This window comes from Trichosurus vulpecula, chromosome 3, assembly GCF_011100635.1.
Source record: "Trichosurus vulpecula isolate mTriVul1 chromosome 3, mTriVul1.pri, whole genome shotgun sequence".
Classification (NCBI taxonomy): Eukaryota; Metazoa; Chordata; class Mammalia; order Diprotodontia; family Phalangeridae; genus Trichosurus; species Trichosurus vulpecula.
In genome coordinates, this window is record NC_050575.1 from 136,978,122 (window position 1) to 136,994,664 (window position 16,543).

Genomic DNA, 16,543 nt, shown 5'->3' on the forward strand with positions numbered 1-16,543 from the left:
TCCAACAACATCTTTCCCACAAATATGTTCCAGTTATACAAGATTGTTTTAAATCTATAGCAGAAATACTCTTGTGTGATGACCCATTGATCATAAATATCATGAGGCATAAAACAGAAATAGATGCTTGCCAAAGGTGCTTACTACTATCATAGAAGAGACTCAGTGCAGAGTTCAGGTCTGCGAGATCATAAGGTCCTCTAGAGTCTCCTTTTTGTAGAAAACATGCTGATTACTTTAAGACTTGGAACTTTGGAGAACCTCTTGAACAAGATCCACAACCAGTCAAGAGAGTTTGGCCTAATCATTCATAAAAGAGAAATTAAGTGAATAAAGAATTATTATTGTTCAAACTGTGACATGCACTGAGATGGACAACCCATACCTCTCATTCATACATGTGCATGGGTACATAGATAGATGTATATGTATATTATATAGAGATATTTTAGATACTACAAGTAAACATTGAGTTGGTCCCAGAATTGAACAGGAGACCATTCCAAGAGCATGAGGCAGCAAGATAGTACAGTGGGTAGAGTATTAGACCTGAAGTCAGGAAGACCTGAATTCAAATCTAAGTTCATACACTTACTAACTATAACCTTGGACAAGTCCTTTAACTTCTGTCTGCCTCAGTTTCCTCATCTGTAAAATGGGGATAGGAATAACCTATACCTTTCAGGGTTGTGGTGAGGATCAGATGAGATAATATTTGTAAAGCACTTTGCAAACCCATATAAACTATATAAAATTCTGTATATATAACTTATATAAAATAGTAGCTATTATCATAAGTGGGATGGATTTCCCTTTGGGAAGTTACAAAATTAGTTTTATAGCTCTAAACTTCTTAATAAGACTAAGACCCATTTCCTTAAATTAATATCTCCCAACAGTGTTGTATGACTGCGCATCATAGAACAATGTAGTATCTGAAGAATTGAAAATGAGCATCACTCCAAGGACAGTGGAGAGGCCCAGAGTGGGCATGAGCAGGTTACAACCCATTACAAAGAATTATGAAGAATCAGAATAAAAAGTATTATCAGAGACATTTATGAGTGAAAAAGCAGATGGGCTGGTCATGGGGTAAGAGCAAAAGATAATGTATAGACAGCCAATTGGACTCCCCTTATATCCTTGTGATGTTGTGGGAAAACAAGGAAAGTCCCCTCATTGACCTATTGATCTGGGGCAAACTTATGGGAGGGCATAGACAAAAATCACACAGAATCAGAAGGTATGAATGGATTGTGAACTGAATCATTGAAGAGAATATCTACATTAATGAAATCACAGATCTGTTTGAGCAATTATTGAAACCATGTTGACAATCTGACTCCCAGGGCTGGTTATTTGAGGGTATCTGTCATGGAGGCAGTTGTAAACAGTAAACTGCCAAAATATAAATGGAATCTTTTGTCCCTGAGGTTCCCAGTGTGCTTTACAAAACTCATTTCCATTTTAATTATTTAGTTTAGAGTTCATGAAGAAAGTTCTCTTCTGCAGGATGTTGTCCCATGACACTGCATCTTATATCCAGTTTGAAGAAAGCCTAGTCTGGTGCTTTAGAAAGGGCAGGCAGGCTTCCTAGCTTTAGATATGTGTGTGTTTGGGCTCCAAGGTAATTTTCAAGGTAAATTTTTTGTTCTATGACCTTTTGTTTCCCAGCTTAATCTCTACCACACAGTGAAATTTCTTCCTGAGTAATCCTTGGTAAGTAAGAACCATTAGTGTTTAGGCATTTGTCAGGACCTTCCAAATTGTACTTTGCCACCTTATCTCACTTGTTCTCCCAGAAATCCTGTTGAAAAGTCAGTGGCAAAAGAGGCTGAGACTAAAAGGACACTTTTTCCTTCCTCTAAGGATTCCTCTCCTGGAGTCTCTTTCTTTGAGTTCTGAGTCATCTTGGACATAGAGCCCCTTATTGAAGTTCCTCTGAGACTTTGTGGTGTGCCATAGCTGTGGAGCTCTCTTTGAGAGGGACAAAGGGGTCTCTAGGAACAGTTTTGTGATTCTAAAATGGACCTTTCTAAGATCTCGCTAATAACAGTACCATTAGTAGCAAAACGTTGGAACCCCAGTCACTTAGGATCCTTGGCATCTTACAGAACTCTAGAAGAGAAGGAAGATAAGGATCTAACAGAAATGGCAAGTACAAACAACCTGTTCTGAATTTCCTGAAATATGGATACCTTAGAAACATTCATCTGCAAAATTGAGAGTTCTTGGTTTTCAGTAATAAAGAAAAAATCTGATGGGGAATGGTAGGTGAAAAAAAAAATCTCATATCTTCATTCCACCTATTCAACCATATCAAAAACAAATCAATAGCTTTGGGCAAACCTCCTGACCTAAGCTAGGAAGAAAACATCTTCTTAACCAATGAGTTATATGAACTGCAGTTAATGTTTGTAGAATTCCTCATGGGTAAGCTGTAAATACAAGCTTTTTAAAAAACAATATAGTAGTGAATGCAATGCTTATCTTAATTTTATTCTTAGAGATTGGAAAAACAAGATCTTTCCATTCTTTAGAATGAATCCTCACTGGTGTGACTTGATATTTGTGGAAATTGGTAGAAATTTGGTTTGCACTTATAAAAAAAAACCAGACATTTTTGGAGAGAAGCTATCTTCCCTCAGCCTCACATCTTTGTTTTTTGTGTGTATCTCAGCTTCCTTGCAGAAAAATGTGTTTAATAATTACCTCTTGACGACCTCTGTACCTTCTTCCTCTACTCCTAGGCATAAGACATGGGTGTTCCTAAGTGAGTGATTTAGTGGAAAAGGAATCCAAATCCTTAAAGAAGGAAAAGCTCATCTCCTAGATCTGTAAGGTCAAAGAGAGAAGGAAGGTAAGTGCGTGATGGAATCACTCAATCAAAAGTGTCAGGAGGGGATTTCTTTTGGGAAATGGGGAATTTGTCTTTTAACCATAATGCACTATTGAATTAACTTTCAGCTGGTCTCCCTTAACCATTCTTTCATTCTATGATGTATCAAGTGTTCAATGAGCATTTTCTTAGAACTCACTATGGGCAAAGTAAAAAGTGCAGATGACATGGCTGTTGGGATTTCTGCCAGGCAGAATGTAATGTTTACTTTTTTCACTTAGAAAAAACAAAATTTGAAAGTGTTTTCAAAAGCTTTCTCACTAAATCAGCATTAAAAAGCAGCATGCTTTGCCATAGGTATATGTAAGATACAATAAGGTTGTGAGTCCCCCCAAATGAAGCCAATCTGAATTGATTTCATAACAAGTCTTGACATGCAAGAAGGTCCGGCTTGAGAGACATAAATGATGAGTTTATAAATATTTATGCAACTGATGATTTTAAATTGTGTAAAGATCAGAATTGTGGCATTTCACTACTAGAACTAACAAGATTACTTGCCAATGACAGGAAGTCGTGCTGACCTAAGACGTATAAATCCTTTAATTTTGGAGTTAATTAGGATAATTAAACTTGCTACAGATTCATTGGAGTTTAATTCTCAAAAATGTTAGCAGAATTGCTCATTTTTGACTTGACAGTGAAAAACTAAGGAAAGCCTGATGCCGTGCATGTTTGTCTGTTAATCCTACTGTAGTCAGTAGGGAACATGTCTTCTACTTGATGAATATTCTATTTTTGTTCTCTTTTTATCATCCTAAAGCCTATAGAGAAGTTAAAATGGAGGAAAACAGTGTAAGAAAAAGAAGAGAGGATGATCAATCAATCCAGAGTAAAGAACCTAAAACTACAAACCTACAAAAAGAGGTGAGTGTCATTCTTCCTTCTGACATCCTTCCTTCCCTCCTCTTTGTGATAGAGCTGGTATATAAAGAATTGCAGGCAAAATCAGATCGGTGTATGTTTAATTAATTTTTTCTTGTTTAATTAAAAAGTGCTGTAAGTGTTTTGGTCCTCTCCTCTCCTATGACTAGAGCACATTATTTTCCTTTCAATATTGAAAACCTGTTATTATGATAATGATTCCTTCTATCCTGCAAAGGGCTTTACAATTTATAAAGCACTTTCATATGTATCATTTCCTGTGATACTCACAATTACTCTATAAGGTAAGCAGAGCTTACCTATCCCTATTTACAGATGAAGAAGCTGTGGCTACAAGAGATCACAGGTCCCACCCAAGGTCACGTGTATAGGAGGTGGCAGAGGTGTGGCTTGAACCCACATCTTCTGAATCCTGGTCTGGTATTCTTTCCATTACCCCATAATGTTTTCATGCTTCTTAGAAAATATGTCCTTGATTAGCATGAGGTAAAGGGATCCTTGTTCAGGTAAAATCCCACAATGAACATCATGGTACATCCAAATCGTTTTACTGTAGTGAGATTTTCAAATAATGAATACTTTGAAGTAACAGCAAGACATCCAGGTGGCAACATCTAATAGGCGGTTGGAAATACAGGTGAGGGGAGAGAACTGGAGACAAATTTGAGAGTTGGCAACATTGATTGGAAAGTGTGAGAGTTAAAGGCTGCATATGAATTATGCAAAGGAAAAAGTATAAATATTGCAAGGAGAAAGGGAAATTAACAAAAGCAACAAGGAAAGAGTGGTTCAAGAGGTAGGGGAAGAGCCATGTGTCTGTGTGGTCACACAAACCATGGGAGGGGGTTTTAAGGAGGAAATAGTTATTTCCAATGCAATAGAATAACCAAAGAAAAAGGAGATAAAGGAAAAGACCACTAGATTTGACCATGGAATTAATAGAGAACATTTTCAGCTGAGCAAAGAGGATAGAAGCCAGATTGGTGATGTCAAAGGTGAAGTGGATGGACAGGAAATGGAGGAAGAAGATAAAGAACATTGATTTAAGTTTGGTCAGGAATGGAAACAGAGAGAAAGGATGGTTGTTGGAGGGAGAACAGGGCCAAGAGAAGATTTTTTTCATAATTAGAGAGATGTGTACATGTGGTGGGATTTCTCAAATTTCCATTCAAACTCTGTTCCCTGAGTAAAGCCATACAATTAGCTTTTATCTATAGGTCACCTGACCCTGCCAAGCTAAACTTACTTATTACTCTGATTATTAGCCACCCTAGAAAAGAAACAAAAATAGAAAAGATTATTTGGGGAATTCTAGCATGAGCCTCATTCTTCTAAACTTATTGCCTATATAACTGGATTTAGAAAACTATATTGTAATGTTAAGAGTATTGAAGCAGACTGCAGTAGTCTAGAAATAGAATAGAAAATAGAACTCAAATAAAGACAGATCTCTGCAGTTTGGACTTAGAAAAGCACAAATTAGCATTTTCTACGTTGTGTTATATTTTTATTTATTTTGTTAAACATTTCCAATTACATTTTAATCTGGTTCCTTTTTAGTTTTGCTGGTTTCTTGTGGCCCATGATTTGATCCCTCTGAATTCTAGAAGACCTGGGTTGAAATCCTGCCTCTGACACCTGCTATTTTGTGTGACCTTGGGCAAGTCATGTTTCCTCTTTGGAGACTTAGTTTACTCCTCTGTAAAATTATAGGATTGAATACAATCACTAAGGTCCCTTAAATTTCACTCAGTAAAGCCATGATCCAGTACTCTAGATTTTTAAAACCTAACTTCCATTTTTGAAAAGCATTATTGAATCAGACAGTTTGATGGCAATTGGAGGACAAAAATCCAACTATTTGGAGTTCGGTGGGGGTTATGTAAACCCTCTAATGAAATAACTAGCTTGACAGTAAACAATCAGATTGACTAATACTGTCCCTTCTGGTGCCTCTCCCTAGTCAAAGATTACAGCAAATGTGATATGGCTTCTTGGAAATCTGAGAGAGAACAAAGAAGAGCCCAGCGTCAGGGCTCAGGAGCTAAGACAGGGAAATCCTCAGTCAAAACAATGACAGTAAATCCAAAAACTAAAGATTCCTCCTTTACAGAAAATGTAACTGCTAGTTTTAAGCTCCCAGAGTCTTTAATATTTCTAGCATGCATAGCAGACATCTGGAAATGACCCATAATAGATATGGAGAGAAAAGCAACAGAGGTATAATAAAACAAGTTTGGCGCAGAGCCAGAAACAGCTGGATTGGGAGCTCACTCTCCTGATCCCAGCAGCTTTTACATTATGCCACACTGCTTCTCAGAGTTATTATTTCCAGTGTCAAATAGGAGAACATATGTAAAACAACTTGTAAGGCATACAGCAGTGTATGAGTAAGATTTGTTTTTATCGTTAGCATTTCACTCTCACTGCTCTTGTCCATGAACAATGCCTGCAGAGCATTGGCTTGAAAGACTGAAGAGTACTCAGGGAGGGCTCTGGTGATTAAGTGCTATTAGGCTATCCGGAGATTTAAGGGCAGTCTGGGCTGTTTACTGCAACAGGAGACTGGAACAGTCAGCCCGAGGTCCCTTGGAAGGGCAGGCTCAGTTCACAGACTGAGTTCCTATTAGCCCTCCTTAGCAATAGGTTAATAACTTTCAAGATTGTCTCATGTGTTTCAAAGCTCACTTGAGATCTTTCTAGCTGAGATCAGGTGAGGCTAGCAGAGAGGAGTCAACCCTGAGAAGGATTTCCTGGGGCGGAAGTCTCAACAGACTTTGGCCATTCTGCCCTGAGGCATTTGAGATGCGAAGTTCTGGCTCAGCCCTGGGGTTCAGGATTGGTGTGACTTCTCCAACTGAGCAGATGGCAACATGACTTAGGAGTACCCTGATGTCAAAGATAGACTCAAAAAAGAACTAGGGTTAGTTTAGGACACCTACGTACGAGGCTTCTGGTTTTCTGGGCTGCACTTTTCCAGTATTCTCATTTCCCCTCCTTGATGTGCCCTCCTCCCTCCTTCCCACCCCCTCCCACCACCCCTAGTTCCCCCCACCCCGGTGAATGAATTTGGCACCAATTTCTTCTGTTAGACCTTGGAAAGGGAGTGTCAGCCACTCCCTTCTCCAAAGATCCTGCCTCAGGATTTTCTAGAATGAATTTCTAGAGTGCAGATTCAGCAGTCGGGAGGTTATATGACCGAAATTAAGCATGTAATTGCAACCTGAATTCCTCTCAGAACTAAAGAATTGCCCAGTTAATAATAGGCTCTTCACTAATTTATCTTTGTGGCTCAGAGTTCCACAGTGTCAAGGATACAGGATTTAAGTGATTCACTTTTATATAAACTTGTGATTGTAATGATGTCCTTTTGGAACCATAAGGATGACCCTGCACTTTTCACAAGTTAGAGCTGAGTGATCATGCATGAAGTGTATACTTACTCAATTCTGCAGTTATTCAGGGTATTTAAAGCTTATTTTTTTAAATACTTGCTTTTAGAGATATCAGCTTTTATGCAAATCAAGGTTCTTGCAAGAGTAAGCTACACAAAATCCAAATGAGAAACAAGACTGAGTTTGGGTTAAATCCTTCAGAAAGACCTCCTTCCCTCCTCCAGTTGTCAGATAGAGCTAGTTGTTTGTAACCTGGACTGCCAGAGGAGAGGAGCACCAGAAAGCAGGAACCCCCATCAGTGTTGATCCTAAATCTTCTCTTTTCCAGTCTGTTTTGTAGAAGGTGTCCAGTTTTTTCAACTGATTCTCATATGACATAGTCTCAAGGCTCCTCTTGATAGCCCTTCTTTGCACACTGTCCAGTTTATTGTCCTTCTTAAACTATGGCATACAAAACTGACCACAATATTCCACATGTGTCTTGACCATGACAGAGGACAGTAGGATTGTGCCTTTCTAGAAGCTATACCTCTCTTAATGTAACACTGTATCATATTAGCTTTTCTTGTCTGATAAATCACACTACTGACTCTTAATTAGTTTGCAGTCCACCAAAACTTTCAAATCCTTTCCAAACAAACTTCTGTCGAGTTCTGTCTAAACTCCCCCCATCCTGTACCTATAAAGTTGATTTTTTAAACCCAAATGCAAGACACTATATTCCTCCTTATTAAATTTCATTTTATTAGTATCAGCTAAATACTAGTCCAGCCTGTCAAGTGACCTTGGGAAAATAACAACTTCTCAGGGGCCCAGCTTCCTTATCTGTAAAATGAAGGAGATTGGACTTAATGGCTACAAGGGTCCCTTCCAACTCTAAATCTTTGATCCAGTGGTCCTAAGATGTTTCTTTATCCTGACCCTGACCCTGATCTTGTCCTTCCCAGCCTTGTGTCATCTGCAAATATGATGAGCATGCTATCGATGCCTTTATCCAAGTCACTGTTAAAAATGTCAAATAGTTTCCTACCTTCTCCTGCTGCATTCACAACTCAGTCACAGGAAATACATTTAGATCACCTCTATCCTTCAAATTTCAGCTACTACGAATCTAAGGAAGAGTATAATTTGTTGGTCTTTGTCATGGGAAATATTCTTGGGTCAGTGTCACCAGTGTTTGAATGAACTAAATTGTATTCTAGGTACCTTATTTCTTGCAAAACCCAAAAAGCAGGAGTTCTTAACCTTTCTCATGCCCCAGATCCTTCTGGCTGTCTAGTGAAGCCTATGAACTCTTCTCAGGATAAATACACAAAATAAAATTAGAAAGGATGACATTTATTTTGAAAAAGTTACCAAGATGTGTATTAAACACATCACCAACTACAAGTTCATAGACCCCAGATCTTCAGTTATCTCTTTGTCCTCCCTAAATGTGTCATCAATAACCCAAGTTCATGTCCCTCCAACGTAAACCCAAACACTGTCCTCACTCTATATAATACTTTTCTTTTTGTCTTTGTCTAGTGAAGTAACACAATGCTACTCTATCCTGTGGCAGCTATTTCACTTTGACATTTAATTTTATTTTTGTGGCTTAAAAATTAATTCCAGATGATCAGTTCCTTTGAGCTTAGTCTGGCCCTTAAACAGTACATCTTGGTAGCATCTACAAGGACTCATATTCTGCTGGTACAACCTTTGAAAACCCAATGAAGCATCAGAGGAGGACTTTAGTTGAGGCCACAGAAACTCCTGAAGACTAGCTACTAAGTCATAGAGAGGTTGCAGTCCCCATTTCACACCAGAGAAATGACCAATCCTTGAAGTATTAAAGTATCTCCTTTTATAAACCACCACTTATAAGCTGGGCAGTGCAAATAAGAAAGAACACAATACATGGAGTCAGGAGATGTGGGTTCAAATCTCTGCTCGGAAATTTACTGACTTTATGTGAAAGTCTCTTCCTTTCTCTAAAACTCAAATTTCTTATTTGGAAAATTAGGACAATCATACTTTTTCTGTCTATTTCACAAGATTGTTTTTAGGAAGGCATTTTGTCAGTTTAAAAGTGCTGTAAAAATGGGAGCTAGTATTATTAGTCTTATTTTGTTAAGTATCTGCCACAAAGTGTGAAATACAAAAACATTCTAGGCACAGACTAAATTGTCTCTCTCCTGTCCTTTTATGGACTTGGGAAGGAGTTTTTGACTTGATATATGAAAACTATATTTGAGAGAGGTAGAAGGGGCGAGAGAAAAAGTTAATAGTAATTCAAGTTGTCCAACAGTAGAATAAGTTTCCCCAGTAGTGGGCTCCTCCATACTACAAGTCAAGCACTTATCAAGGATGCCATAGAAGTGATTCCTGGAATTGCAGGGATGTCTATCCGTTGAGGAATGGCTGAACAAGTGGTTTATGATTGTAATGGAATACTAATAAGAAATGACAACCAGGAGGATTTAGAAAAACCTGGAAAGACTTACATGAACTGATGCCGAGTAAAGTGAGCAGAACCAGGAGGACAGTACACAGTTAACAGCAATATTGTAAAATGATCAATTGTGAGTGACTTAGCTATTCTCAGCAATACGATGATCCAAGACAGTTTCAAAGGACTGATGATAAAAAAAGGTGTCCACTTCAGAGAAAAAAATCAATGGAATCTGAATGCATATCAAAGCATACTATTTTTTTAATTTTTTTTTGTGGGTTTTTTTTTTGGTCCGGGTTTTCTTTCACAATATAAGTAACGTGGAAATATGTTTTGCATGATTGCACATGTATAACCTATATCAAGTTGCTTGCCTTCTCAAAGAGGGAGGGGGTTGGGAAGGAGGGAGAGAATTGGGAACTCAAAATTTTTGAAAATGAATGTTTAAAATTGGTTTTACATGTATTTGGAAAAAATAAAATGTTATTTAAAAAACAAAGAAGTGATTCCTGCTTGGGCATTGGCTGGACTATCAATCAACATTTATTAAGTACCTACTTTGTGCCAAACACCGGGATAGGTGATGGTACAAATATGAAAGTGAGACCATCCATTCCCTTAAGGAGCTTCTATTTTTATAGGAACACAAAATGTCTTTAGAGAGTACTGGCCATGGGACCTCCAGTCAAGGCAGTCACAGGGACTGAGTAAAGCTATCTCGTAGTGGATTTTCATACCCCTTCTAGTCAACAATGGTAAGATGGATTTTATTATTGTTTTTTGAATAAGAGAGGGAGAAGGGGTGCCATCAGAGGATGGGACAAAGTGCGCTGGCTAGGCCCTGGTCTAGCACTTAGCATCGTTCCTGGCACAAAGTAGGTACTTAATAAATTCTTCTCAACCAACTGATGCTCTGGTAGATGGCTAAAGAGCGAAGGCAAAGATTGATTTACCTGCCCTCTAATATAGAGTAGCTCTGCCTTGGTGGAGTTCCAAAGCTGAGTGAACTAGCTCCCTTCGAGTTTGGGGCCAGGGTCTCTGGAGATCTGGTCTAAGAGACTGCTGTTTCTGGTGGGAAGAAGCTGGCAGGGCAGGCAGACTGAGTAGGCAACCCCTATGGTCCCATCCAGCTCTGGGACTCTGCCTAAGTTCATGATCCTGGTTTTTCCTTTGTTGTCTTTCTATGCAGCTTTTCCTACCAAAATCACTTCATTGTACCTAACAGTTATTTTTCTCCTTCTCAATTCAAGGTGGGCCTAATTAGTGGAATTTGTATCATTATTGGCACCATAATTGGCTCAGGAATCTTCATTTCACCCAAATCTGTGCTTAGCAACGTCAGTGCTGTGGGACCTTGTTTGATCATATGGTCGACCTGTGGGATTATTGCTACATTAGGTAAAAAAAAAAACAAAAAACATCCAAATTGTTACCTGTGTGGTACTTAAGACATTTTAATTTTAAGTACATGAAGTTGCATTGTGTTAACCTCATTCTGTATTGTCTCTCTTGTGCTGACAACCTACCTTTGAGAACTCTCCAGGTTAGCTAAATTGGTGATGGGGACTTTTGTAGATCAGTAGTTGAAACAATAATGTAAAACATGTGAACTCTAAAACAGGAAAGATCTGAGAATGGGTACGTGGTCAGAAGAGAATGGTTATTTGTAATGTATTGGTGGCTTTAGGCTCATAAATGAATACAAAGTCACAGGAGGAGAAAGCCTCTATAAGGACCATTGATACTGCATTAGGAAATAACATATTTAAGGGAATAACATATTTTTCTTTTTTAAATACTAGTCAGTAGTCTCAGCCATGTCATTAATATCTTTCTTCTGATTGTTTGACATTTAGTTCTATGGACATCTCTTTCTGTTCTAAAAATTATTTACTTACTGTGTTAGGGTTTGCCAAATGCTTTCCTCAATTTAAAAACAACCTGGCAGGTATTATATTATTTGCACCATTTTACAAATAGAGAAACTGAGGTTCAGAGAGATCAACGGGACTTGTCCATTGTCCCAGAACTAATAAATGTCAGAGCTTAGATAGCACTCGGATCTTCAGGTCTTCTGACTTCAAGTCTAGTGATCTTTCCACTGTGCCACATAGTCCTCATTACAGATAAGGGAAAGCATTTACTAAGAGGAGAAGCTTCCTTATAGAGGAAGCTGAAATGCATGTCTTCTGAAGATTTTCTGGAGGGATTTACTATGGTTGGGTTTAATGGCCCCATTCCAACTCTTTGGACAAAATTGCCAGAGTATTTGAAACATTTTTATATAATTATTACCCTAATTCAGGGGCTATACAGAACTGGGAGAGCAGGAAGGGACTCATGATGCCCAAGGAGTAAGAACAGAGCAATGGGGAAATCCAGGCTAGGGAAAGGAGGTCAGGAGCATCAGAGCTGGTCCCAACTAGCCAGAATTCTCTAGCCAAGAATAGGAAAGAGGAGCCACTGGTAAACCAGGGGAATTTGGACTCTTCTTAGGGGTCAACCACCAAAGAATTTTTGATGCTGAAGGGTTTAATATTTGTGACTCCATCCAATGGGGGGCTCTACTGGCCTTGGACTCATTTCAACGACATTTTCACTTCTCTTTGTCTCAAGTCTGTTCCCACCCTAGTCCTACCTACACACTGCTGCCAAAATAATTTTTCTTAAACATAGATCTGACAGTATGACTTCCCTACTCAATCAACCGCTGTGGCTCCTTATTGCCTAGAGAATGCAATATAAACTCCTCTGTTTAGCTTTTAAAATCTGGACTCAATCTGTCTTTTCAGTTTCATTAGATACTCCTTCTTTCCTACCCTGTGATCCAGACAAATTGGTCCTCTCATTATTCCTCTCACATGACATGCCTTCCTTACCCCTGCCTCATAGAGTGCATTCCTTCCTTTAAAATGAAGCTTAAGAACCATCTTCTCCATAAAGTCTTTCCTGATCTCCCCAACTATAATGCCTTCCCTCCCAAACTACCTTGTATTTATTTTCTTTGCAAATGTTTGTGCTTTATATTTATGCTATACATATTGTATGCTATATGTACGCATGTACTTATTATCTCTTCTGTTAAGACTTATGCTCCTTGCAAATAGGGGTTGTTTCATTCTCTGTATTTATTCTTCAGGTGCTCTGTGTTTTGCTGAACTTGGCACAATGATCACCAAATCAGGAGGCGAATATCCTTACCTGATGGAGGCCTTTGGCCCTATTCCTGCCTACCTCTTTTCTTGGACCAGCTTGATTGTCATGAAACCCACTTCATTTGCCATTATTTGTCTCAGCTTTGCTGAATATGTGTCTGTCCCCTTCTACGGCAACTGTAAGCCTCCAGAACTCGTTATCAAGTGTCTTGCAGCCGCTGCCATCTGTAAGTTTTCTCCACTGCTATGCAGATATACCTGTCTGAGAATATGAATAATGAACTCTGGAGCCTTCTGGTGTCTGAGCGTTTCCCAGGACAAAATGACTATAATATAGCAAATATTGTTTTCCCTGAGGAAATCTAGGCTTGTGATCACTGGCCTCTTTGTTACTTCTCCATGATAGCATCTGAGTGGGCAAGGGGCTCTACAGAGACTGGCTATTGGATTGGAGAGGGAGCTGAGTGATATGATAGATGGAACTTAGAAGGGGCTTGGACAGGGGCTTGGTTCTTCTTCTCTACACACTTCAGGCTGAGGATTTCATTTCACATTAGACTGTTGGCGGAGAGCCTTCTCCTCCTGCTTCACTAGACCATGTACCTTGTCATACTTCCATTAGATTGATGTCTAAGCCAGACACGGACTGATTTTTAAATTACAGATGTTTAAAACAATTACAGATGTTTAAAACATTCTCTAACCCATCTTTTGTATATAAATATATATAATAAAAATATATGTATATACATATATATGTATGTTTGTGCATTTCCCTTGAAACCCAATACATGAGCTATACCTAGGAGTGAGCATCAGAGTTTTCTTCCAGAATCTTCCCAGAGCACTTAATACATATTGGCATTACACAAAGGATTCTGAAAAAATCTAGAATCTAAAACTCCTTTCCTACGTCTGACTTTCCTTCTAGTGGTTATCACAACAGTGAACGCCCTGAGTGTGAAGCTGGGGAGCTACGTACAGAACTTTTTCACAGCGGCCAAGCTGGTGATTGTCGCCATTATTATTATAAGTGGAATTGTGCTTCTTGCCCAAGGTAACTCTCATTTCTGTCTTTCCCATTGCTGAGCCCTTTGTAAGCTCTTTGAGGTCAAAGGCTTTTTTTTTCTTTGTACCTCTAGTTGGTAGCATAATACCTTATAAAGTTTTGAGGGGCTCAGGGGAAGAAGTGGGGAAGCAGTTAAACTGCTCAACAATTTATAGTCTTAGAGAGTTGCTTAGGGGCACTAAAAAGTTGTCATTTGCTCAGTCACCCATCAGTATGTGTTAGAGATAGGACCTGAACTCAGATCCTCCTGACTGACACCAGTTCTTTGCCTACTACTAACTTCCTTTCTCAGTATTGCCTTGCATATGGTAGACACTCAAGTGTCTGTTGAATTATAATTGTTTCAACTTCCTCTTATGGGCAGGGGATTAGGTCCTAAGTGTCTTAATATGGTAAATATCAGTATTGGGTTTGTTGCTAGAATTGCTTTAAGTATTAAGGTATAATTTTTCATTTTATACAGAGATGGGAAAATGTAAGAGATAAATCCAGTAGATTAGTTCACAAGAATCTTTAGTCTCTCATTTTATTATCAAACTATTTGTTTTATAATCTGAAATCACTGTTCAGATACTTCTTTCAAGTGGAAAATGGGGGTGGAACTATCAATTTCATCTTTCCCTGCCCATGGCATCTATGTTTTTATTTTAGGGAAAACGAAAAATTTTGAAGATTCCTTTGAAGATGCCAGTATCTCTGTGGGTTCCCTCAGTCTGGCATTTTATAATGGACTCTGGGCATATGATGGATGGTAAGTTACTGTCTGGGTACTAGACATACCATAGAGGTAGCAAATACTACTGGCCGCAATAATCTGGACTCTCAAAAGTAAGCAAAGCACATCTGCAATCTTGTGATTTGTTTCTCTTTTAATCATTCTAGTGCTAGATTTTCCCCAAGGGTTCAACTTGACTCTTACTCATCCTTGGATATTATGTCAAGTATCAATTAGAGGCTTTTCTTAAAGAAGTAGTTAAAAAGTAGAATTCAACATCTTTTTAGGTTTTTACTAAAGAATAAAAAAATTATAAACAAAGCTGAAACTATATTAATTGCTTGAGCCAAACAGAATTGACTAACCAGCTAATTACATTCCATGTTCTCTGATTTCTCTGTCATCATTTTATTGAAACTGTGTATATGAGGACTTCCAATGATACCTTTTTGTTTCCGCACTGTTTAGTGCAAAGAAAGAAGTCTTTCTTTGAGCATGTCATTAAACCAACAAGTATCTATTAGTATGTTCTATGTACTAAGCATTAGGGATACAACCAAAATTAAAACATTCCCTGCCCTCAAGAAACATATATATCCTGGTGTAACAACATTTCACATATAAACATGTACAAAATAAGTACAAATTAATTCTGAGAAGGTACCTAGCAGTTTAGGGAGATAGGGAAGGCCTTTGTATAACTCTTGAACTGAGCTCTGGAGAAGGCCAGGGGTTCTAGGAACCTGAGGGGAAGAAGGAGTACCTTCCATCATGGAGATGGGTCATGTCCTATGTGAATACAACTGAACTAAAGAGTGTATTAAGGGCAATAATATATAATAAGTCTGGAAAGGTGAGTACGAGCCAGGTTGTGAAGGTATTTAAATGCTTAAAAAAAATGAAAGAAAAAGAAAGAAAAAGAATTTTTTTTTCTAAGCAAGAAAGTGATGCTTAGACCTATTGATTAGGAATATCACTTTGGCAGCCTTGTGGTTGATGGATTGGAGAGGGGAGGAAGTGGAAGCAGGGAGACTAATTACAAGGCTGTTGCAGTAGTCCAGGAAAGAGGTGATAAAGGACCAGAGCTTGTGTGAGTGGAGAGAATGGAATGGATGAAAGAGATGTCGTGGAGGTAAAGTCAACAAGACATGACAACTGACTGAAATTGAGGGGCAGCCAGCAAGAGTGAGGTGTTAAGAGCAAAACTTTCAAACTGAGGTTATGAAAAGATGGCAGAGTTGAATATGACTTACCATATGACTTACATGGAAATAGGTTTTGCATGACTACAGATCTATCAAATTGCCTGCTTTCTTAATAAGAGGGAAAGCGAGGAAAAGAATTTGGAACTCAAAATTTGAAAAAAATGTTAAAATTGTTTTTACATGTAATTGGGGAAAAATAAAATATTAAATCAAAATTTAAAAAAAATGTTAAAAATAAATAATGTGGGGTTTTTTTTAAAGAAAAACAGTGTTTTTCACAGAAATAGAGAAGATGGGAAGAGAAGTGAGTTCTGGAGAAAAGATAGTAAGTTATGTTTGGGGCAAGTTGAATTTTAGACGTCTCCAGGACATACCATTTGAATTATCAATAGGTAGTGGGTGATGTAAGAGTGGAGAGTGATGAGGCCTGGATATATAGATCTGGGAGTTATCTGCATAGAGACAACATTTAAGTTAAACCCGGAGAAGCAGATGTGGTCACCAAGAGAGAACAGAGAGAAAAGAACCCAGTACAGAACCTTGTGGTACACCTAAAATTAGGTGTATCCTACAAATGTTTATGTCACAAAGGAGAATGAGAACTAAGAGAGAGAAATGTCATGAAAACTGAAAAAAGAGTTTATAGGAGGAGAAAGGGATCCATAGTGTTTAGCGCTGTAGAGAGGCTAAAAAAAGTTAAGGACTGAGAAGAGGCCACAAGATTCAGCAATTAAGAAATCATCGGGGGAAAGAAAAGAAATCATTGGAATCTCTGACAGGGCAGTT

At 38.4% G+C, this 16,543-nt stretch overlaps 1 protein-coding gene across 1 annotated transcript in view; it reads left to right on the top strand.

The window, feature by feature from the left end:
• The first annotated feature begins 2,784 nt into the window (after positions 1–2,784).
• SLC7A9 (solute carrier family 7 member 9) overlaps positions 2,785–16,543 on the top strand; it is a 49,378-nt gene continuing 35,619 nt past the window's right edge. The window contains exons 1-6 of the mRNA XM_036752012.1: positions 2,785–2,860; positions 3,670–3,766; positions 10,864–11,011; positions 12,753–12,995; positions 13,700–13,825; positions 14,489–14,588. Coding sequence (XP_036607907.1) covers positions 3,680–3,766; positions 10,864–11,011; positions 12,753–12,995; positions 13,700–13,825; positions 14,489–14,588 — 704 coding nt within the window. The 5' untranslated portion in view covers positions 2,785–2,860; positions 3,670–3,679. The remainder of the gene's footprint in view (positions 2,861–3,669; positions 3,767–10,863; positions 11,012–12,752; positions 12,996–13,699; positions 13,826–14,488; positions 14,589–16,543) is intronic.